This window comes from Sebastes fasciatus, chromosome 4 (assembly GCF_043250625.1).
Source record: "Sebastes fasciatus isolate fSebFas1 chromosome 4, fSebFas1.pri, whole genome shotgun sequence".
NCBI classification, from domain to species: Eukaryota; Metazoa; Chordata; class Actinopteri; order Perciformes; family Sebastidae; genus Sebastes; species Sebastes fasciatus.
In genome coordinates, this window is record NC_133798.1 from 20,473,239 (window position 1) to 20,498,344 (window position 25,106).

A 25,106-nucleotide genomic window follows, 5' to 3' on the forward strand; every position below is an offset into this window, starting at 1 on the left:
ACCTGTGAGGGTTTCTGGACAATATTTGAGATTGTTTTGTGTTGTTAATTGATTTATAATAATAAATATATACATACATTTGCATAAAGCAAGCACATTTGTCCACTCCCATGTTGATAAGAGTATTAAATACTTGACAAATCTCCCTTTAAGGTACATTTAGAAGAGATAAAAAATGTGTGATTAATCACATTAACTATGGAAAATCATGCGATCAAATATTTTAATCGATTGACAGCCCTAGTAATAATCACTTCATTAATTTTTCAATCAAAAACTGCAGCTATTCTCTGGTTTCAGTTTCTCCAGTGTGAGGATTTGCTGCTTTTCTCTGTTTTATATCATTGTACACTAAATAGCAGTGAGTTTTAGGCTGTTGGTCAAACCAAAACAATCCATCTGAAGACAGCAGCTCTAGAAATGTTATTTCCCAACATCAAGGACTAAATTCTGTTTAAAAAAAAATTCTTTGATATTTTGCTGCCTTAAAAGTAGCCACATTTAATTATAGTGAGTCTAAAAATACTAAAATGAGCCAATTAAATATCCACAAATCAGGACCTCAGTGTTGTCAGTGGTAGTATGGCCCTGTTAAAATGTATAAGTGGAATCAATAAAACTCAACAGTATTTTGAATATTAACTCAAAACAGAGGATTATATCAAATTTAAATACATTTTAAAAATATATATATATTTCATGTACCAGCTGTTTGATATGAAAACACGTTTGCAAAAAAACAGGATTATATAAAATGTTAATACATTTAAAAAAATATATACACCATATTTACCTGCTGTGTTTTTGCATTATTGTAATTATGTATTTAAATGCCTTATTTAGCGGTAGAGTAGAGAGGCTGCTGAGGATGCAGCATCACCAGGATGCAGGACCTCCTCCTCCTCCTCCTCCATCTGGAAGCTGGAGGAGCATCTTCTCCCTCTGACGTCATGACAGCAGCATCAGCTGTTAGCTCTGCTTTAAGCCTTTTCGCTGCCGATCGCTGCCTGCACAAAGGAAATATATGAGATCCCCTCTAATCCCTGAAATGGCGACACAGGAGGTACAGCTGAACGAGACTCTCTCCCACCTCAAAACGGAGTCGGAGACGCTGAAGACGAAGCTGGAGGAGGAGAGAGCGAAGCTGCACGATGTCGAGCGTGAGTGAGCTGCTGCTGCTGCTGAAAATGGAGAGAGAAAGGCCTCCATCCTCCATCCACCGCTGCGTTTACACTGTGACGGGACAAATAACAGCTAATAACTCATCACAGACTCGTGTATTCTAGCTGGAGGGCAGATGTTGAGAGTTTTACAGGGATGTGAAGTGATTATTGAGCTGATTGGCTCGACTGTACCTCAGATTATCTGACAGGAGACTTCAGATGGATGTTTGTTTGCTTCCCCATTTTACATCCCTGTGCCTCCATCCCAATGTCTCTGTGGGTTTAACCAATCATACCTCAGCTGCATGTTAAATAAGATCTAACCTACACTGTAAACAATTGCTGTTAATTAACAGCAGGATTTCAACAGTATTAACCTGTTATTGCTAAAAACAGTGTTTTACTGTTAATACAAAAGAAAACCTGTTAAAAAATGTTTAACTGAACTATAATGCATTCTTAAAAAACATCACTTTACTGCTGATCAACTGTCTAAAGTATCATCAGTAACAGTTTCATGCAGTATTTGTTTAATTCTGGGACCTGATCTGCACATGGGAGGCTTGTACATTGTACATGATTGTAAAATCAGTGAATTAGCTTTATTGTTCTTCACTCACATGTTGTTATGGTTTGCATTCTGTGCTTGTAGCCAGATATAGACAGACATTTTAATGTGTGCCTTTAATTGTATTTAGTGTGACTATTCCTATGTCTGTAACCTGCTAAGTCTATTCATCTAGGCAAAAAATAATAATGTTTATTAAAATGTGTGTAAAAAATACAACCTAAATAGTGCATTAAAACAAATCAGTAAGATAATATAAAAGAAAGGTGGAAAACCAGCTATATAATGTATCTTAACTGTAAAATTTTTCATTAACAGTACAAAGCTGTAAATTTCAGCGACAGTATAATAATGTTATTTTTACAGTAACATAAAGGCAACCCTGCTGCCAGTTCTTTACTGTTATTTTACTGGGAAATTCTCAATAGTGTAGAATCTATTTGTAATGTTTTATGAGACATGACAGATTAAACAAAAATCTGAAATATTCCTCCAATAGGCCCTCTATAATCCATATTGTTATTGTTCCTGCATTAATCCAGGTTGTATACAGTAATGTATTATAAATGTACATTATGTGTGTGTGTGTGTGTGTGTGTGTGTGTGTGTGTGTGTGTAGTCCATCAGGTGGCTGAGAAGGTGGAGGGTCTGGGTCAGTTTGTCATGAAGACCAGAAGAACCCTGAAGGGACATGGAAACAAAGTCCTGTGCATGGACTGGTGTAAGGACAAGAGGAGGATCGTCAGCTCCTCACAGGTCACACACACTCTATCTTTTTTATTTATTTTGCACAAAATAAGACTATACAAACATAACAACAAAAATAATAGTGCAGGAAGAGGCAAATACCCCACTGGGCTTATTTGAAGCCTCAACCTAGAGACAAGATTCATATACAGAAATAATATGACTATATATATATATATATATATATACTGTATATATATAACAACAATACCAATAAATATATCAATTAAGACAAGAAATGTGAGTGATGTGCATAAGCAAATGTGTGTGTAAGTGTATGTTAATGTATGTGGGATATTGGTTTAAACTAAAACTTAAATTTACTCTGACTTTTTGCAATAGTAATCATATATAACACTATGAGTGAAGACAACATGGACAACATGGGGAAAAGCAATTTACGAAACAGCTCCCTTTAAGCATCTTTTGAAACATTTGATAGATAAACTGTTTTTTGATAGATGTGAAAAGCTACTCCATAATTTGGTACCTCCAAATCTTATTGGAAATTGACCTACTAGTGAGAAATTTAGGAGGATGAAGATCTAGAGATTGACGAGTTGAGTAAGAATGGACCTGAGAACTTGTTTTATAATACTGTAGGTCTTGAACTGCTCAGAGATATTCCCACCAGAAAGTATCTTATAAATAAAAACACATATTTGAGAAATATTGATGTCATGAATAGTAAGAATCTTGAGTTTCTGAAATAGAGGAACAGAGGAGATGTGTGACTTTGATCGAGTTGCAATCCTCACAAAACATTTGTGGAGGACCAAAATTTGATGAAGATTAGTACTCAGCTAAACTATATTACAATAAGAGAGATGGGGATAATTAGACTATAATCAAGAGTAAGGAGACAGTTTGATGACATATGAATTGTATGCTTTTAAAAGCTCATTGTAGAGTCAATTTATAATTTCATAATCTACAGTGTTTTATGTCGGACTTGTTCTAATCTCTTTACAGGATGGAAAAGTGATTGTATGGGATGCTTTCACCACCAACAAGGTAACTTCTGTTTTTCAATTTACAGGTGTTTTATAACAGATTTTTTACCTTTTCACATTTTATTCATTCACACAGCCTCCTCCTACAAGCGTGTTATAAACTTGTGTTTCAGCTATGGTATGAATGGGTTTAATTTGTATGGATATCATTGAAAAGTTGAATAACACCAATAGTGTGTAAAAGATGTGGAATATTTTAAGTTGGAGTAGGCAGATTGGATCAAAAATGATTTAAAAAAAAAAAAATAGTTATTTTTATAAAACGGTAGGCTGTTTTGACCACGAGGATGTCTAAAAATGTATTTTAAAACGCCAGTTTGCCTTTTTAAAGTGTCTGCTTTTGGACAAACTGAAACACCTCTGATGTCTAACAGCCTAAAGCTTCCTGTTCTGCTCTAATTAACTGATTCTAATGAATTAGTTTCATCTCACTGTCCCGGCGCGGCTCATGCAGCTTTGTCTTTTGATATTTATTAGGAGCACGCTGTGACAATGCCTTGCACCTGGGTGATGGCTTGCGCCTACGCCCCCTCCGGCTGTGCCGTAGCTTGTGGGTGAGTGTCTCACTATACCTGTGATGATCCAAATGTGGCGCATCATCTGTTTATTTTTTTGTTAAACTGGGGTTATTGTCTTGTTGCAGGGGCCTGGATAATAAATGCTCAGTGTATCCTCTGTCTCTGGACAAGAATGAGAACTTGGCTGCCAAGAAGAAGTCTGTGGCCATGCACACAAACTACCTGTCAGCCTGCAGCTTCACCAACTCGGACATGCAGGTGAGAATATCCACCATACACAACAAAACACAATTCCCACAATTTTACAGACACTTTATAGGTTCCTGCAAACACGGCTGCTTTTCTATTCCTCACTTCTCTCTCATTATTAATCAGAAATCACTGCCTTCAATATTCCTGTGTAAGGAGCTCCCCCTCTTTGTTAATAATTCACAGCAGCCAGTTGCTCCTGGTTTGATGTCCCGGTCACATGATGTTTCACACAGCAAAGACAATCCATTTATAGCCGCGTGTTAGCCCACATAGACTTTTACTGATCTTCCTCCTCATCGTCTGTTCGTGTTAAAGATCCTGACGTCCAGCGGGGATGGAACATGTGCATTGTGGGATGTCGAGAGCGGGCAACTGTTGCAGAGTTTCCATGGACACGCAGCAGACGTGCTCTGTCTGGACCTGGCCCCCTCCGAGACTGGAAACACGTTTGTTTCAGGGGTGAGGACGCCTTTCACTACAGCTTATTACTATTTAATCTTCACTGAAACATTAGATCATATTCTGCATTATTTTGTATTATTGCAGGGCTGTGATAAGAAGGCCAATGTGTGGGACATGCGTTCAGGACAGTGTATTCAGTCGTTTGAAACTCATGAATCAGACATAAATAGTGTGCGGTAAGTGATTGCCAACTGTCAATTTTGAGTTTGGATACAAGTGAAGAAGATTTTTTTAATTCATCCATTAATGAGAAAGATGCTGGTATTTTAAAGGTACAGTGTGTAGGATTTGGTGGCATCTAGTGGTGTGGTTGCTGAGTACCCCTCCGCTCACTCCTCCCTTTCCAAGACTGCCGTAATGTGAGCCGGCGAGTGCAAAAACAGTGTTAACGCCGTTTGCCTCGCTCAGAGGTCATCCTTATCATAATAACACTACTTTAAGCGCAACGGAAGTCAAACGGCAGCTGGCGGAACCACAGTTTTACTCTCTGTGGCTCACGTTACCGCAGTTTCACAAGCGCGCCGGAGAACTACGGTGGCCTTCAGGTAACGAAAAACGCGAAAGAGTCTCTCTAGAGCCAGTGTTTGGTTTGTCCGTTCTGGGCTACTGTAGAAACATGGCGGAACAACATGGCGGACTCCGTGAAAAGGATCTGCTCCCTATGTAGATATGAAGGGCTCATTCTAACGAAAACACAACGATTCTTAGTTTAAGGTGATTATGCACTAATGAAAACATAGTAATGAATATTACTGTATATTCCAATTCTGCTCATAGATCCGCCTAAATGTTACACACTGGTCCTTTAAATCCTCGAGCCTCTGTGTCAAATGTTATGTGTTATAACATCTTTCAAATTATTCTGATGAATATGAAATGAGACAATCCAAGTGAAAACTGGTGCTTTTAGCTCATTCATTCTCAACTACAGTGTCTTTTCTCATACCACCACTGGGAGTCGCTAAAAGTCAGATATATTCAAATCCTACACAAGAGAGGTGTTTGTTCCAAACTGTGTCTATTTCTTCTGTTCAACAGATACTACCCCAGTGGAGATGCTTTTGCATCTGGCTCAGATGATGCTACAGTAAGTAATCAGATATTTACCACATGAAGTGCAATTGGAAATATATTGAGCTGCTGGAAGTGTTGAAATCTTTAAATGTAAACTTAAACCTACCTATTCAGCCAGGCCTTTGATTAAGAATTATTTTAGTCACTTATTTTATAGCATTAAAGTTGTAAAATCGTATTATATTTTTTTGTTACACTTATTTTATAATATATTAAATCTTTATAATTTTATTCTATTTTATTGTTATTTTACTCATCTAGTTTGTACTTCACACGGTTTTACTACTTTGAACTTGAATGAAAGGTGATATACAAATAGAGTTTGATTGATTGATGATCTTTAACATTAAAACACTGACTTTTGTTACAGTGTCGCCTGTATGACTTAAGGGCAGACAGAGAAGTGGCTATTTATTCCAAAGAGAGCATCATATTTGGGGTCTCCAGTGTTGATTTCTCTCTCAGTGGTAAGAAATAAACACTTCAGTATTAATCTGGTTATTCCACCAAACAGCAGTTAATGACCAATCAGAGGTTAAAATTATTTCTTTTTGTATATTAGAGTCATGTTTTTTGTTTTTTTTAATCTTTCAGGACGGCTACTGTTTTGCGGCTACAACGACTACACCATAAATGTTTGGGATGTTCTCAAAGGAACACGGGTGTCTATTCTGTTTGGACATGAGAACCGCGTCAGTACGCTGCGTGTTTCCCCGGATGGGACGGCCTTCTGCACAGGATCCTGGGACCACACTCTTCGGGTATGAGATGTCAATTATTATTATTGTCCGATCGGCCAACTTTGCAATGTGCAGTGACCTTTCTGGTGATATCTTGTAATGTCTTGTTGCTGTTTGATGTTTTCCAGATCTGGGCTTAAGGATGAAGACACAGAGGATTGAATGGTAGACAGACCTACTGAAGACACACCAACGTTTCTGTTTGCTAGAGTACAATCACACATAGGGACTCAGTTTTGGTTGTACATATCAACAACATTGTATATACTCCAGTCTCAAGGCCACGGTAGATTTACATATTTCAGAGAGTAATTAAACCAAATGGCACGCGCTTGTATTTCAGTATGATTGACAGAAAATTGCACAGAAGTACTTATGGTTACAAAAATGTATATTGCAGAAAACAACATTGGTAGTGACGCGCATCAGTCTAGGATAGAATTGACACAATAAAGTGATGTGTTGTATGTGCCCACATAAAGGACATTTCTTGTTTATTTATTTATATTTGCACAAAAAATAATGGAGGAATGCAGACTGTTGAAGAAAATGGGATACTAGGAAACAAAATACATCTACAGGAAAAACAATAAAGTATTTATATTCTTTATCACGCCGCAGACTCAGAAAAAAAAAGAAATGTAAATGAGAAATGTTGGAATATGAGTAATAGTGAGGATTATTAGATTGGCTTGAAGAAATTAATCAATATTGGTCAGTCAGAAGTCAATTAAAAAAATGATTTGATATGAAGGAGCTTTGGCAAAAAAAATATTATGAACAAAAGTACAAATTTGTAGTTTATTAAGGATGGAAATGGATTTAATTCTATGTGCGCCCAATATGCCTTGACAGCAACTCACCTGCCAATATTATAATGTAAAAAAAGCACATATTTACACTTAAACCTAAAATACATGATGTTGATTTTAAAGGATGGCTTACCTCACATCTGTCTGTTTCCAGCTGTGGAAGCCACTTCCTGCTCTATGTGCACACTGCAGACACCCTGAACCTGTGGTCACCCACTAGATATCTAAATACTACTATAGATATATAAAAGAAAAATGTTAGAATGTACTCCTTTTCATGCAGTTGCTGCAATTTACTATTTACTGTAATTATTTTATTGTAGTTTAGTGTACAGTTATTAAAGGGACTGTTTATCAACGTATTACAAACTTAATAAACTGAGTTTTGAGTATCATTACTTTCTAATCATCGTTCTTTACCTTATCTTATTGTTTTATTTTCCTGTACTGAGTTATTTAGACCTAGCAGCCACTGTTTTTGTTTACGGTTGTTAATAAAGTTTACCAAATCAGGTGGAAGTGACATCATCTGCATCACCCAAAGTAAGAAATGCTCTTCGACTTACCAAAATAGTATTAAAAATAAATGTAGGCATTAATTAATTGATAAAAATGTGACATAAATTGATATTTCTGTTTTAATTCGCTTATTCATTCATTTACCTTTGTATTAATTCCCCTATTTATCTACTCTTTTATTTAATTTCCCATTATTTATTTAATTAACTTTCAAATGTATTTATTTTATTATTTTATTTATTTTATTTATTTACTGTAATTATTTTATTGTAGTTTAGTGTACAGTTATTAAAGGGACTGTTTATCAACGTATTACAAACTTAATAAACTGAGTTTTGAGTATCATTACTTTCTAATCATCGTTCTTTACCTTATCTTATTGTTTTATTTTTTTCATATTCGTAAATTCGTGAGCCTGGTTTGATAGTTCAGGGCTTATGCCCTTTTCTATCCAGAGGCAATCATTGGAGGGAGGAGAGAGGAGATGGAGGAGGAGCCCAGTTGGTGCTGAGGCAGCATGGCCCATACCCGGCCAGTTGAGGAGGTTTTTTTTCTTTTCTTTTATATAAAATATAAAATATAGAAATATAGAAAAATAAAATATATATATATATAAATATATATAAAAAAGAAATATATATATATATAAAAAAGATATATATATATATATATATATATATATATATATATATATATATAAAAGATATATATATATATACATAAATATATATATATTCCTTTTTTCCTTTTTTTTTCCTCATCACAAAATAAAATAAAATGAAATATGGATAAAACAATATTGTTTTATTTTCCTGTACTGAGCTCTTTAGACCTGGAACAGCCACTGTTCTTGTTTACGGTTGTTAATAAAGTTTACCAAATACAAGCGGAAGTGACGTCAAGCCGCGGGTCAGTCTGCTGAATCAAAACAATGGCCGACTGGAGAGCTAGCATCTCACCTCTTGTGCTGCTTTTAAATGTCTAACAATGAACTTTCACTGACTCTGTTTCAGGAAACAGTTACTGGGATGGATAGATGATTTAATAAGTGTATTTTTAAAGAAGAAAACAGCTGTTTAGCCTCGTTTTTAGCTGTCAACATGAGTGATGTTGTGGAGAAAACCCTGACTGCTCTGCCGAGTCTGCTCTCTCTGGACTCTCAGTCTGTAGCTACGAAACTCTCCTCCACCTCCAAACTAGGACACCTCATCAGAGGAATCACCGAGTTAACCTCCAAACATGTGAGTCCGTCCTTTAACACTAGAACTTAGATATAAGATGAGTCAGTGTTGATGAGGGGCTCTGATGTTAGCCTGCTAAGCTGCTATGCTGACTCTAAAGAAAGGTGTGTTTATGTGTTTTTAACTCAGGTACCATATGCCGCATAGTCCGTGCAATACCGTGCTAAGTTTTAGTCTACATTACAGGCACCTTCTCCTTCCTGTTGTGTTATTATCACGAGGTAATTAAAGGTGAAATCAGAGCTGGGACTATTTTTAAAAACATGTCCTGGTTGGTGCGTTCAGGTGCTCGTGATAAACTCAGAATATTCGAGGTGTTTATATGGTTACAAAAATGTATATTGCAGAAAACAACATTGGTAGTGACGAGCATCAGTCTAGGATAGAATTGACACAATAAAGTGATGTGTTGTATGTGCCCACATAAAGAACATTTCTTGTTTATTTATTAATATTTGCACAAAAAATAATGGAGGAATGCACTCAGAAAAACAAAGAAATGTTGGAATATGAGGAATAGTGAGGATTATTAGGTTGGCTTGAAGAAATGAATCAATATTGCATTCACACACTGTGTTGCAGAGAAGTTAAACCTGGAAGACAAACATGAACGTTGTGAAAATTGTTGCTGCTGTCCTTGGTGTTGCAATCTCCCACAAACATGTGAATGCACCAATCAGAAATTGTTTACAGTGAATGGTATTAGCTAGATATATATGATGTTCACTGTGATGCAGTCTACCTAAAGCAAGTCTCTACATCTGGATTTAAGATACGATAAGATAAGATATTCCTTTATTAGTCAGCAGCAAAGGGGATAGTGCAAAAAACAAGATGCATCAGCTAACACAGTAAAAAAAGAGCTAAACAAAGTGTAACAAAATATGAACCATTTAAATAGAAGGAAGTATAAAAATAGGAGCAGTATATACAGTATTGACAATAAACAGACTATTAACAAAATTGCACAAGTGGAAAATTATATTGCACAGTGAGAATGAAATGAAATTCCACCTGAAAATATCAGGTTATTGTCAGTTTTTTGGTGTGTAAGTGGTCTACTGGGAGCAGTGCTGGTTGTGGAGTCTGACAGCTGCAGGAAGGAAGGACCTGCGATAGCGCTACTTCACACACTTTGGGTGGAGCAGCCTGTCGCTGAAGGAGCTCTCCAGTGCTGAGATGGTGTCCTGCATGGGTTGCGAGTCATTCTCCATCATGGATAACAAAGCATGGTAGTGCAAACGTTAGCAGGCATTTTCTCAGTATTTGATCTTAATATCCTTAACTGTGTTCCCCCTTTTTCAGGAGGAGGAGAAACTTATTCAGCGTGAACTGGTATCTATCAAAGAACAGGTGTCCTCCCCCAACACCTCCATGGTACGATCTCCTGATTTTCCAAGTTGATCTTGTACAAGAAACAGATTATTGAAATAGGTCTGCCTGAAATTATTGATGTGTTAACTGCTTCCTTGTGTCATAATCTGATTCAGAGACAGATGAAGGAGCTCATGGTGAGAGCGATCTACTGTGAAATGCTCGGTTATGAGGCTTCGTTCAGCTACATTCATGCCATCAAACTGGCTCAACAAGGCACTGCTCTGGAGAAAAGAGTCGGTATGTTTACTCATTCTTCACCCAATGACTCCACAATACTCACTTTGTCTCGTGATCAACACAAAAAGGCGCATGATTAGTGGCTTTTTGAGTTTTTGAGAACATTTGTCATCACAACAACTTTATTGACCTAACTCCACTGCATCTTCCTGAACTGCTTTTGGCAAAAAATAAGTTTTTGTTTTTGAATTTCAGGTTATCTCGCCGTGTCTTTGTTTCTGAACGAAAGTCACGAGCTGCTACTTCTCCTTGTGAACACTGTGTTAAAGGTGTGTGTTACATTTTTACAACATTCGTCATCTGGTGTTTTGGCAGAAGGGATGTTGTTGATGTATTTTGTGTTTTCAGGATCTTCAGAGCACAAACCTCATTGAAGTGTGCATGGCTCTAACTGTTGTCAGCCAGATGTTCCCCAAAGATATGATTCCTGCAATCCTTCCTCTGGTCGAGGAGAAACTCAATCACCCAAAGTAAGAAATGCTCTTTGACCTTCAAGTCTAATTAGAACCTGCCAAAATTCAGAAATAAAGAAATACATACGTACATAAATATGCCATTAAATATACCAAAATAGTATTCAAAATAAATGTAGGCATTAATTAATTGATAAAATGTGACATAAATTGATATTTCTGTTTTAATTTGCTTATTCATTCATGTACCTTTGTATTAATTCCCCTATTTATCTACTCTTTTACTTAATTTCCCATTATTTATTTAATTAACTTTCAACTTTATTTATTTTTACATTTATTATTTATTTATTTTATTTATTCATTATGAAATTGTATGTATTTATGTATTTATGTATTTATTTATTTCTGCAGGATTTTCCCTTTGCATTTCTCCCCCTATTCATTTCCAAACTTATTTATTCTTTTCTTTACACATTTCTATTTACATTTCTGCCTCATTATGCAAATGAGGGGGCTGTCATTCAACTTGTGTCATGGGGTCAGAGTGTATAGATCAACTATATGCTATATATAATACATTTAAAAGTTAATTGAGATGTATAAATAGTAGAGTAAATAGATAGGGGAATTAATACAAAGGTAAACAGATAAAGAAGCAAATTAAAACAGGAATATCAATTCAATTTTTGTCACATTTTAATTAGCAGCTACATTTATTTTTAATATTTTTGGTATAATTAATGGCATATTTATTTATTTATTGACTCATTTATTTATTTATTTATTATTTTTTTATTTTGGCAGGTTCCGTCCTCCATAACCAATATGCGTTCAAGTGAATGTATTTTTTTATGGTAAACTGGAACCTGAAAAATCAGCTTGAACATGATTTATAAGGGTATCTTCTAACATATTTGCAGAGAAATCATTCGACGAAAAGCGGTCCTGGCACTGTATAAATTCTACCTAATAGCACCGAATCAAGTTCAACACATCCACAACAAGTTTCGCAAAGCTCTGTGTGACAAGGACCCGGGCGTCATGACAGCTTCACTACACATCTACTTACAGATGATCCAGGTAATTCGTTTTTCTGGACCTTTTGGTTTGATCTACTGTGGTGTGATCTACGGAAGCCCTAAATGGACATGATTCAGACATTTTTATTAATGCCGTTATATTGATTTAATTATGTCATTCACAAATTAAGTATGTTGTTATCTTGATAACGACATAATTAACTCGTTATCACGAAAAAAAAAGGTTGTTTTCTTATATTATTTATAATGTTTGGGTGAAATCAGCCAACGATAAATGCATTCAAACGGCCCAGATCGAGCTGACGGCATGGATGTATATATCCAGCAAGGGTACATACAAAATACATGTAAATAAGGATGTATTCATAAGCAGTATAACACATGTTACCTGTGTCCTTTATGAATTAAAAAGAAAACAGCACAAGATTGTGAGGGAAATGTCTTATTATAAGCTATAAAAGAAAACAACCTCTTGTTTTCTTATGATAACAAGTTAACTATCTTGTTATCTCAAGATAACAAAGCTTGTTTTCTTGAGTTAGCGATGTAATTAACTTGTGATTTTGAGATAACAGCATCAAAAACATGTTTTGAATCATGTCCGTTTAAGGCTTCCGTAGTAATCCAGTCTCATCGTCACGTATTTTTCTTTTGTTCCAGGAGAATCCAGAAGGTTATAAGGACCTGACAGCAAGTTTTGTCACCATACTGAAGCAAGTAGTTGGGGGAAAACTGCCCATGGACTTTAACTATCATAGTGTCCCGGCTCCATGGCTGCAAATTCAGCTTCTCAGAATACTGTCCTTTCTTGGGAAAAATGACCAGAGGTAATTATTTTGTCCCCCGATGAATCAGGATGTTTATACCATGATGTGGTCGTGCTTTGTACTCCCATCCCTGCAAGTACAAGTCTGTTCTTTGTTTTACAGCACAAGTGAGGTCATGTATGAAGTCCTCGACGAGTCTTTACAAAGAGCAGAGATGAATCACAACATCACCTATGGTATGTACAATGTAAAGTTTGATTTGTTGTTAATTTGGTTGTTTGAAATCATTTAAGTACTTCAATCTCTGTCTTTTCTTTCCAGCAATATTATACGAGTGTGTAAAATGTATTTACACAATTCACCCCAAATCTGACCTTTTGGAAAAAGCTGCAAAGTGCATCGGCAATTTTGTTCTGTCACCGAAGATTAATCTCAAATATCTCGGTAAGATTCAAACAAAACCTTTTGATTTAAGTCTGTTTTTTTTACATTGACAGTCAAGACTTCAGACATTCACTATAGTAAGTTGTTTTATTTGGTGTTACTGTAGGCTTGAAGGCCCTCACCTACGTGGTCCAGCAGGATCCTAAACTGGCCCTGCAGCATCAGATGACCATCATAGAGTGTCTCGATCACCCCGACCTCATCATCAAGCGTGAGGTAAGGCAGATGCTGGTGTAGTCGGGATTTTGGTGTCAGAATTGTGGGTTTTACAGCATTATGTCTGTTTTCTTGTAGACACTGGAGTTGCTCTTTCGGATCACTAACGCCCAGAACGTCACAGTCATTGTCGAGAAGATGCTGGAGTTTCTGCGCTTCAATAAAGATGACTACATGACCATTGACCTGGTGGGGAAGGTGGCAGAGCTGGCAGAAAAATATCCTTAAATATACATTCATTTACTTCTGGTGGCCCATACAAAAATAAACCACAGTCATATAATTATACTGCTATAAACATTGAAAATAGAGCCTGCAATACCTACTGGAATTGCTTCTCTGATCCAAGAAGCAAATTGTGCATAGTATAAGTTTGTCACGCTGGTGAAGTAGTACGTTTCTTGAAACATATGGTACCTCTTTGCTGCAACTTTTCACTGCACTTAAACACAGATCAAAAGTGAAACTGTTCAGTCCTTCAATAACCAAGATTCATTTTGTTTTATAGAATGGGAAGCTCACAATCTTGACAAACAAGCCTATTAGTTCTGACAGTTAAAAGGGTCACAAACTTTACTTTCCGTGAAGTTGAGTGGGATTTGTTTCTGACCAATGCAGTTAAGACAAAGTCTGTAAAACCTGGTTGAAAGCACGGTTTGCGACACTATTTTTAACAGCATAAAGACATTTATGACTCTCATGTAGACTCATAGTGGTGGTTCAAGCAATATTATGTTCCTGCAGTTTCAGGACGGCATTTCTAGGACCCTAGTGTTATTCCACCTAAACACTACTGTACTTTCTGTCCACTGCAATGTGATCTCACAGGAATAGCCTGCGTGAAATGACCACAGCCTCTTAACACCACATTACATGGTGGCACCACAGAAACAATTTAGGTTTAGGCAACAAAGTTATTTTGTTAGGTTTAGAAAAGAAAAGATCATGGTTTGGGTTAAAATAAGTAACGTTAAGTTTGTTATGTAACTTCAACTTTTTAACCAACTAGAAATGGCATGTTATTGACATTTGACTGGCTGATAACACATATTGTGGAGGTTAACAGGCAGTCAGCACTTTAATTAATACGATTATTTAAACTTAATTAAAATGGTAAAACAATGAAGTAGCCTTCGTGAAAAACTAGTGTCCAAGACGTGCAGATCTAGGACTGCAGACCTGAAACTGCAGCTTCCTCTATTGCAGGAACATGATACTTGGTTCAAGGCCTAAATGAAAACTCTATTGTTCTGTGTTCAGTCTCTGTTTCTCAATACTAAAGCTACCGGTGAAGTTTAAATTATATTTCAATTAATTCTGGGTTGAAAAACAGAAATCCAATCCTTTAAAAACATGCTGTTGTATTATTTATACCTTGTTTGTTCCTATTTATTGTGTTGATAGTTTTCCTATGAACCATTCTACATATGCACCAGACAATGAGTGGTTCATTGAGACCATGAACACGGTGTTTTCAGTGGGAGGAGACATGATGCAGCCCGACATCCCAAACAGTTTCCTTAAACTGCTGTCCGAGGGTGAGATGTCCTCAACTCATTCTCTATGTAGTGTTTGTTCTGCTGTGTTGCCATGTTTCAGTTCAGTATTTTGATGCTGATGATGATTTCTAATTTTGTAATGCTCATTTTTTCTTTAATGGCCCAGGATTTGACAGCGTGGAGGAAGACAGGAAGTTGAGGCTGTTTGCTGTGGACTCATATGTTTCTCTGCTGCAAGGAGATCCTGGTAAACTGCCACAGCGCTTCCTCCAAGTCATCAGCTGGGTGAGTGCTGTTTGTAAAATGAGCTGTTTGTATAATTGTTATGTTAAAATGAAAACAGGAAGCAGTAGAAGGACAATGAATATAATGTCTGGATTAAAGCATACTTTTAAAAAAGGGGCAACCATGCCAAGACAGGCAGCAGCACAAAAACACAAAGTTACAGACAGAAAACTCAAAGGGAGACAAACAAATGAAAACAACATAGCCAGGTAAATTTAAAAACATTGACATCTTAAGTCCTTCTGCAAAATATTCTATGCCGAGGGTGCAGAACAATTTCCTTACGGGTATTTGGGACAGAAAGCATAAAGAGTGTTGTCTGGCACTTTACTATTTACGTTACAATCGCAGGCATAAAAAAGAGCAGTAAAATTCAAGTGGAGATGAAATACAGAATGCATTTCGGTAAATATTGGTAAGAATAATTACAGGAAATAGAACGAACCTCATAAAGAAACAATATCAGTATCAGTAATATCAGTTGGCCAGGAAGGTCATTAGAATCATAGTTTGAAATCCAGACGATAAAAGCACAGTCATGCTGGTGTGTCTCCTGATGGATGATCGGAAGTGAGAAGTTATCAGGCAGCTCACAGGAATTTAAAGGACCAGTGTTTAGGATTTAGGGGGATCCATTGGCAGGAATATAATATAATATTCATAACTATGTTTTCATCAGCAGAAACTAAGAATCGTTGTGTTTTCGTTAGCTCATGAAGTCCACAGTGTTGCTCCACCATGTTTCTACAGTAGCCCAGATTGGACAAACCAAACACTGACTCTAGAGAGAGCCTTTTGACACCCTTGTAAAGAGAGGAGTGAGCAGAGGGGTATTCAGTTAGTTGCAATCTATAGCCTCACCACTAGATGCCACTAAATCCTGCACACTGGTCCTTTAACAGGTCTGCCGTGCCATCAAAAACAAGCCAGATCAAGCTGAGTGTAAACCTGCCCAGTGAGATCCTAATGACAATTTGATATTGATATGATTACATGAATTACCCAAGAATGCACAAAGTCACAGTAGCTAAAACAAAATGAGTTGCATGAAATTGCACTTTCTAAATCTTTTACAGATTAAAAACATTCACTGACAGAACTCCTCTTTACTTGTCCTTCAGAATCTAACTTACTATGCAGTGACATTCACTACGCTAAACTTTTGCCCCTTCTCTGCCGTGCCCAGGTCCTCGGTGAATACTCCTATCTTAGGGAGGAACTTGAAGCGGCCACTGTCCTGAGGCTGCTGGCCAAACTGTTGGACATGAAGAACACCAGCAGTGAAACCAAGAGCTGGGTCCTCATGGCGATGACCAAGCTCTGTGAGGGAGGGGCGGGTGTTTCTGTGGCCCAGGAGGTCTCTGAAACATACGGCAGCTCCCTGGATACAGTGCTGAGACAGAGGGCTCAGGAGCTGCAGCACCTCAGCCAAGACTCGGAGCTACGAGCCAGGGTGCTGCCTCGAGACGCCGGCCTGGAGCCCCTGGAGGTAACAGTGATATTTAAATGTACAGTCATTGCAATGTTGTTTACAATCAGTACCCATAGAAACCTGGTTGATTGGAAACGTAGAAACATTTAATTTGACTTTAAAAGTTTGCTGATGTTGAAACTTGAACGTCATGAATTTATTTATCTCTTGGAACAGCAGATGTTATTTACTGAGAACTGTAAGTGCTCATTATCTGACGGTTGGAGATCAAAACCTGCACAAACTCGCCCTCCGTGACTCACCGTCGATTAGATTAATGACCGTGTTTATCGAAATAGTGGGATCATCAGTTCAGTCATAATTATAGCACCTGTTTAAGCATGTCTAGAGTAGTCTGATGGGTTTACCACAGAACTCCATTCAGTATCAGATGGAAGTAGAGTCTCAATACGCAAATGCTTCCTGTGGTTGTTTACAATTTCATGTAATTGTGTTGTCTTTTGTGTGGCAAAATGTAAGTGTAAAAATATATATGAGTACATACATATATACATAACGTACATTGCTTCTCCAAGCTGGCGGCGTATCAACCGCCATCTACTGTAGGTAACACACTGACTATGGATAAGTACCTCATACAACCCCACTTCAAAACACCCAAACTATCCCTTTAAAGGAGAGGATTAAACCTGCAGTTGGTGTTGATGTTGATGTTGATGTTGGTTTCCAGGTGGATTCGTCTCTGTCATTTCTGGATGGATTTGTGTCGGAGGCGTTGGCTGCTGGCGCTGCTCCATACAAGCCTCCCCATCAGCGCCAGGAGGAACTCGCTCAGGCAAAAGGTAAAAGATTGACATTCAGATTGAGTTTCAGGTTTGGCATCATGTGCGCTGCCCTGTTTTGATTTGTTCTGACTGTGTTGTCTGCCTCAGCATTGAGCCTGGAGCCGTACGGCCTGTCGCTGCCCATCAGCATGTCCTCCTGCAGCATCGCCGACAGACAGTCTCCTACACTGTTGTCTATAAGCTCTGGTCTGTCCGGCGACAGCACCGACCTCTCACACAAAGGAGGGTACGGAGACACACACACTTGTCTGGAATAAAATAGCTTACATACAAATGCACGGCTGGTTTAGAGCTCGTACTTGATTTGTGTTTCAGCTCTGCAACTCTGAAGCTGGACGGTGTGAAGAGAGTGTGGGGGAGGGGCGGCTACCTGGTGCAGAGGGAACCTTTGGAGGAGTCGGCCCATATTGAGGTTCCCAGTCCCCTCCGGTCACCCCCCAGCCAGCAGGGAGAGGGCGACAGCTCACACAGCCAGACTCCCACCCCGACACCGACCCCTGAGCCCCAACAAGAGAAACAGCAGCTGGCCTCCTCGCTGTTTGTCGGCCTGGCCTCCCAAAGCTCTGTGTGTCTGGTGAGATTTTTAATTCTTCTTTTTCTGTTTGAGTGGGGATGCACAGTCTGAAGATGCAAGGTATGATAAACGTGTCTGATATTATAATTCCATTATGAGCGCCTTCTTCTGGCAGCTGGAAGTCATTTTCTGTGAAGCAGCTGCAGACATTTGATCAGTGTTGGGGAAGCTACTTTGCAAGCTACCAATTACTTCACACTGGAAGAAGTTGAACTACAGCAAAGCTACCTGCTTATAGGGAGAAATGTAGTTTGGTTAACTAAAGCTACTCAGAAACAGTAGTTTAACGTACATGTGTAACCACATTATTACAAAATAGTCACATGCCAGCATAAACTGCCACTCAGTTGAGTTTATTTCAAAAAGTGCCCACTTGTTCACAGGTCATACATAAACCCACATGAATCAAAGAAATAAAATACCCCACTAAAAAATATTTTAACTTGGAAATTTTTAGACCTGTTGACCGACTTGAGCACTGGTCTAAAACAATGGGCCTGTTGTCTTACACTTCAATTTTGTAACATCTGACTTACAAACTTACAATTGCACAATCTTAACAACTAAAACAGTCTTAAACTTGAACCTTTTCACACAATATGAACAGCTTAAATTCTGACAAGTAAACAGATAGGCCCATTGTTTAGACCAGAGCAGAATCAAAGAGGTTAAATTACAGTAGAGAGGCAATGGTAAAATAAAATAAAAAAACATTCCTTTCCTTTTATAGCCCAAAATAGTTTGTAGTTTCAGTAGTTAACTACACAAACAATGTCAAAAGGTAATTTAATTATTTGACTCATTATGCAAATATGAATGTAGTTGAACTACCAGCAAGCTACTGCAAAATGTATTTAAACTACTCGTTTAATTACATGTATATATACTGTATATGAATCTGGTGAGTTAGTTCTGAATGCTCACTTAACAGATTTGAAAAAGTATACGACCGGGGAGGCAGGATTAAGGCTGCAACTAACAATTATTTTCATTGTTGAATATCTACCAGTAATTTTCTCAATTAATTAATTAATCGTTTTGTCTATATAATGTCGGAAAATGGTGAAACATCTTCCCAGACAGCCTGAGGTGTTGTGTCCGATCAATAGTCCAAATTCTAAATACATGAAAGTTTTAAAAGACAAAGAAAAGCAGCAAATCGTCACACAAATATTTGGCATTTTGTTTTGAAAATGACTTAAATCCTTAATCAGTTTTTTTTTTTTTCTTTGTGATCAAATTTGTATTTTTCAATATTGGAGGTTATAAGTATAACAGCAAATCATCAGCATTTACATATACATACATACACATAAGTACACAGACAAAGTATTCTTATTTATCCATGTATATTATGACATTCATCAACTGCCCGACAAAGGGATAAGACATCTGTTACAACTTAAACTTTCCCTTTCACCAGATGGGAAAATCTGAGCCGACACCGCAGCGATTCAGAAGAAAAGCAAAAGGTCCGGGGTCGTCCTCGGGTTCCAGCGAGCAGATATCCAACTCCCTCGTCTCTCCTCCGAGCACCGTGGATAACTTGCTGTGCAACAACCTCCTGGACACCAACATCACCTCAGAGCTGACCGTCTCTTCACTGGAACAGACGTCCCAACTCCCTCAGGGCCTCGCCGCTGCAAACGGCACCTGTGATGTAGAGTTAACTGACGGTGACGTAAAGGGAAGTGGCTCCTCTCTCATTAGGGATAACGGTATGGTAGCTGCTGATCCAGCTCCACATGAAGACCCCAAAGACTTGTGTCTCAGTTCTCATCTTCCTGCAGAGCTCTCTGGACTCTCCCACTCAGAAATCACTCCTCTGTGCTCCGACCAAAGCCTGGATCTCTCAGCCTGTCATGTGCAGAAAGATGACTCTTTAGAGCTGGTTGTTTTCATGTACAACTCTTCTGACTCTGACATTCAACACATACTACTAGAGCTTGACTCAGATGAACTGGAGGTAATTACTGAGCAGAGAACTATTAGTGAAGTCCTCATTAGCCTCTCATATTAAAGGACATTTTGTCTGTTTCAGGTGTCCTGTGTGTGTGACAGCCCGGTGCAGGAGGCGAGAAGCCACGTTGTAGCCGTGTGTCAGTACTCCCTCGCCGCGAAGAGGCCTTCAGTCCATGTTGAAGTGGTTGGACTGGTGTCTTACCAGTTTCCTGTTGGGACGCCTCAGTCGCTGCAGTTCTCTTATAAACTGCCTCTAACCAGCTTCATCAGGTGACATATTTTCTTCTTTTCACACAAGTGTGGCCGTACAGAGACGATTAGTTTCTTACTGTAATTTCACGTTTCCTTCAGACCGCTGACCGTGTCCACAGAGCAGTACGGGACAATGTGGCTGGACTTCTCTCACGATACAAAGCAGAACCTGACGCTGATCAGTGACGACCAAGAACCTCTCGCAGCCACTCTGAATGTCCTGAAGAAGAAACTTCAGCTTCATGTCGTGGAAATCATCGGTGAACAGACATTTAGTTCCAATTTAAAACTTAAAACTTTTAGACTTTTACCAACACCACTGAGATGATGTATATACTAATAACCAGCTTAATGGCTTAACGTGTTACTTTTGTGTTAGGAATGTGTTTATTGTGGAAACTATAGTTTTTAATGTGCTCGCACATGTTCCTGTCTCACTAGAAAAACATACAGATACACAAAATACACGGTGGACATATGGTCGTATATACACACACATACATTCATGCCCCCACATGTATCCCCACACACACATTCAGTATATACACAAATCTATACATACAGTAGTACTCAGCAATTTAATTTAGGGCTGCGATGGCATAAGGGACAAAACTCCCGTCTTCAAATGAGTTTATAGATTAAGTGTGAAAATTAATTCTTGACCTTGAAAATAGTGTTTTCACGAAATAATCTCAACATAATGTCCACTTACTAGCTTTTTCCAGAGCTTTCAATTTAGTTGATGAAGACCATGAGATGTGATTGAAGTGGACCTGGGTTAAGATTATTTTGTCAAACTTATTATTAAAGTTATGCATTAGTTTTTCACTCATGTACCACAGTATTAGTTACTAAAGTACCACTTTCTAATAAGGCTTATTTTTCTAAAGTGTTTCTAATTGTAACTAATGACTTTATTAATGTTAATGAATCGGTTATTAATGCTTTACAGGTCAATGATAATTCATTAAGCTGTTGCTGGAGGACATATTTCACATGACAACCCAAAAGCTGTTCTTATTAATAGTTCATTGCTGGTCTAAAAGCATTAATACATGATTTGTTAAACTTTAACAGAGCAATTACTTGTTAATTATAAACTCTTTATAAAGTATGTCTTTTTAGAAAGAATTATGTATTTGTTAGATTATTTACAGTTAAACCTTGTTAATCTTATTTTGGAGAAGCAGTGCAACAGATGTAGAGCTGCAACAATTAGTTGTCAACTATTGAATTAATTGGCAACTATTCTGATTATCAATTAATCGGTTTGAGAAGAAAAAAAAAGTCAAATTCTCTGATTCCAGCTTCTTAAATGTGAATATTTTCTGGTTTCTTTACTCCTCTGTGACAGTAATATGAATATCTTTGAGTTGTGGACAAAACAAGACATTTGAGGATGTCAACTTGGGCTTTGGGAAACACTGATCGTCATTTTTCACCAATTTATGACATTTTGTAGTCCAAATAACTAATCGATTAATCAACAAAAATTAAAGGATTAATCGTTAATGAAAATAATTGTTCTTTGCAGCCATAAGCAGATGTAATGTATATAGAGGATCAAGCTGAAGCAAATATGCAGCCCCTGCTTCGTCTTTAAATCATCTAAAATGTGATTTGACAGTTACTGTTTTTAACAATCAATCTCAACTTAAGGTCCACTTACTCACTTCTTCCAGAGTTTTTGAGCTTTTTTTATTTTGTCAACTGCTGTTAAAGATCTAAAATGAACTGTTCAGGTCAAGTCATTAGTTTTGTTACTACAGTATTATTTTAGGGCATCTCAAATTGTAAAAAGGTGCAGTGGTACAGTATTTGACCAATAGGTTGACATGTGTTCAATGCATCGTACACTTCCCATGTATTTCACGCTATCAGTGAGTAACCTTTATTGTTTTCTCCTACAGGTATGGAAGGTATTGTAGCTTGCCAGCTGCTCCGGGATCAGCCGTGTCTGATGCACTGTCGTCTGCATGCGGGAACGCTGGCCGTGTGGCTGCGCTCTCCGGTCCCCGACCTGCCGGACTGCCTGATGTACCACTGTCAGAGAGCGTTACAGGAGCACTGAGCCTCCGACTGCAACTCCTCCACCGAAGCCACTGAGCAACACGAACCACTGAAGAGGAAGGTACACAGAGCAGCAGTGCAGAACATCATCTTTATATTAACAGTGTTTACCATCAGTTTATCTCTTCCACTATGGGTTACAACAATTTGCTTTAAATTGGTGGAATAATTCACAGGATCTGAACTGTTTGAACGTCATGGCTGGTAAAAAACCTCAGGGCCAAACGATTGTGTTTTTAACCTTCTGTGAGTGTTCGATGTTTCAGAATAACATGAATGTCTTAAAATGATGACGGCTCCAGCATGACTGAAAACGTCGATGGTTGAAACATTGTTAGTGAGTGAAATTAATACTAAGTATGATATTCTCGGTATGAAGGGGAAATCATGCATTTCTGTAGTTATGTTTTGCGCTCCAGGTCCGCATGCTGAATATGAAGAGAGGTCGTGTCCTGCTTTCTAATTTTTAACATGATTTTTACAAATCAGCTACATTTTCTAGGCTAGAACAATCATAACAGAGAAACCCATTCTGTACTTTAATTAGGGATGCACCAATCCAACTTTTTCAGTCCCGATACCGATACCGATACCGATACCGATACCGATACCGATACCGATACCGGGGCTTCGGGTATCAACCGATACCAAGTACCGATCCGATACCAGTGTTTAATTAATGCTGTATGCCTCACTGTGTGGAAGTGACTGGGATCATTTGGTTATGTGTAAGACAGAATCAGGCTCGACTTAAACATTGTACAGCGAGTCGGGAATTGTTGTGAAATAATTCCCTTCCAGGTGATTCAGGGGGGTCCTGCGTCGCCCTGAAGGGGTTTATTTCACAACAATGACCGGCTCACTGTATATTATCCCGCTTATTACACGGCCACTTACTTAAGAAATCAATAATTTGACACAAAAAAGGTCCTCCAGAGTCCGACATCAGAACTGCGCACATATAGCAATGGTCGGTTATAAAGAAATAACAGACTGTAGAACGCCGTGATTGACCGATAAGAATCGAATATTCAACAAAGCCGTGTAATTATTAATAAATCATGCACCAGCAACTTGGTAAAAAATCTTAAAACTTAAACAGGAATTAAAATTCCAGTATATAATGTATATAGTATTTAAACATAGAATTGCAGCGGCCCCATTGTTACCGATATCCTATATCAGTATCGATGCATCCCTAATTTTACTCAGACAAAGACTTAAAGGGAATCTTGGTTATTTTCAATCATTAATATTGATTGAATCAATACTGACTGAAACGGAAAAAATCACACTAATTCTTGTATTGGACTGGTTGATGTTATTTATTAGGTGTCTTTGGGAGAAACACAGGGAAGATGTTGATATCTTTTAGGAGAACCAAATTTATTGCTCATTATTTCTGATATGGAAACAAACTCAACAAACCATCACAGGAGAATTTAAAATACTCTAAAACTAATATTCACTGGGAATAATCTGCTCGCCTTCACTGCAAGCTTCAACACAGAAAAAACATGTTTACATCCCAGTTTGTCTTTACGATGACATTGCGCTGACATTAACCTCCTGTAGCAGTATTTCTTACGTCTATGATGAGAGTATTTTGTCTTAAATATAGCGATGATGACGTCACTCTGCGACGTCATTAAGATGAGGAGCGTTTCAGTTTCCCCTCATGTTTTGCAGACGCTGCCTTCTGTGTGATTTGATTATCTATGCACTCATGTTTCTGTCCGTATCGGTGAGAGGGGGATTTTAGTGGTCTTTGATTATTATATTTTTGTATCAATGCAGTATTAAAAACATATTTATTGGATTTATATTGTTACAGAAAATATTTTATATTAATTTCTCTGAAAGAAAGAAAGAAAATCACCGTGCTCCATGTAACTGTCTGATCGTGCTGTGACAGATTTGACTCGTCTCAGCCTGTTTTATTTAATTCAACTTGAAGGGAAAGTTCACCTTTCGTTCTTTGTTGCCTCCTGATTTGAAGCACAGCGTGAAGCTAACAACATGTCTGAAACTCAACTCTAACCCAACGCCTTATGTTCTAATGCCAAGGTGGCGTGTTTGATTTGTGCCTGTGGTACAGAGGAAGTCTTTGTTTCTTAGAGTGCCTGTCACTACGTTCTGCTAAGTTATGAATAAATCCAACAATGTAAATGAACTTTGACTCAACGATTATTCATTAAATATGATGTAGGTCTGTTATAGCTATGAAACAGATGTGCAGGACTTGATGTTCTTTAGTTTCACATGATATTTGCTACATAGAAAAAATATTTCAAATATTTATTGAATGAGAAAAAAAATATTAGTAGCATTTAATTTGCTGCCTTTGTCGCACAGTCCACATTTTCTTTCACCGAGACTCTAAGACTCCATTAGAGCTGCAACAATTAATCAATTAGTCGATTAGTTGTCAACTATTAAATTAATTACCAACTATTTTGATAATCGATTAATCAGTTTAAGTAATTTTTTAAGTACAAAAAGTCTGAGTTCTCTGAAAGAAGAAAGAAAGTTCTCTGATTCCAGCTTCTTAAATGTGAATATGTTCTGGTTTCTTTACTCC

At 37.7% G+C, this 25,106-nt stretch overlaps 2 protein-coding genes across 2 annotated transcripts; both read left to right on the forward strand.

Annotated features, from left to right (window-relative positions):
* Nucleotides 1-907: 907 nt before the first annotated feature.
* Nucleotides 908-7,744, forward strand: gnb5a (guanine nucleotide binding protein (G protein), beta 5a). Its single transcript, XM_074632692.1, has 11 exons — nucleotides 908-1,160; nucleotides 2,351-2,487; nucleotides 3,451-3,492; nucleotides 3,969-4,045; nucleotides 4,135-4,267; nucleotides 4,577-4,720; nucleotides 4,808-4,899; nucleotides 5,762-5,810; nucleotides 6,168-6,264; nucleotides 6,392-6,558; nucleotides 6,666-7,744. The coding sequence occupies exons 1-11, from the start codon at nucleotides 1,025-1,027 to the stop codon at nucleotides 6,675-6,677; spliced, it is 1,086 nt and encodes a 361-aa protein (XP_074488793.1). The 5' UTR covers nucleotides 908-1,024; the 3' UTR covers nucleotides 6,678-7,744.
* Nucleotides 7,745-8,768: 1,024 nt separating this feature from the next.
* On the forward strand, nucleotides 8,769-24,698 carry ap4e1 (adaptor related protein complex 4 subunit epsilon 1). The gene is made up of 21 exons (XM_074632629.1): nucleotides 8,769-9,109; nucleotides 10,415-10,486; nucleotides 10,600-10,723; nucleotides 10,919-10,992; nucleotides 11,072-11,193; nucleotides 12,060-12,219; nucleotides 12,840-13,006; nucleotides 13,109-13,182; nucleotides 13,268-13,390; nucleotides 13,497-13,606; nucleotides 13,685-13,824; nucleotides 15,032-15,144; nucleotides 15,272-15,390; nucleotides 16,577-16,879; nucleotides 17,553-17,664; nucleotides 17,755-17,893; nucleotides 17,983-18,241; nucleotides 19,665-20,207; nucleotides 20,283-20,473; nucleotides 20,555-20,715; nucleotides 22,366-24,698. The coding sequence occupies exons 1-21, from the start codon at nucleotides 8,969-8,971 to the stop codon at nucleotides 22,524-22,526; spliced, it is 3,408 nt and encodes a 1,135-aa protein (XP_074488730.1). The 5' UTR covers nucleotides 8,769-8,968; the 3' UTR covers nucleotides 22,527-24,698.
* Nucleotides 24,699-25,106: the final 408 nt, after the last annotated feature.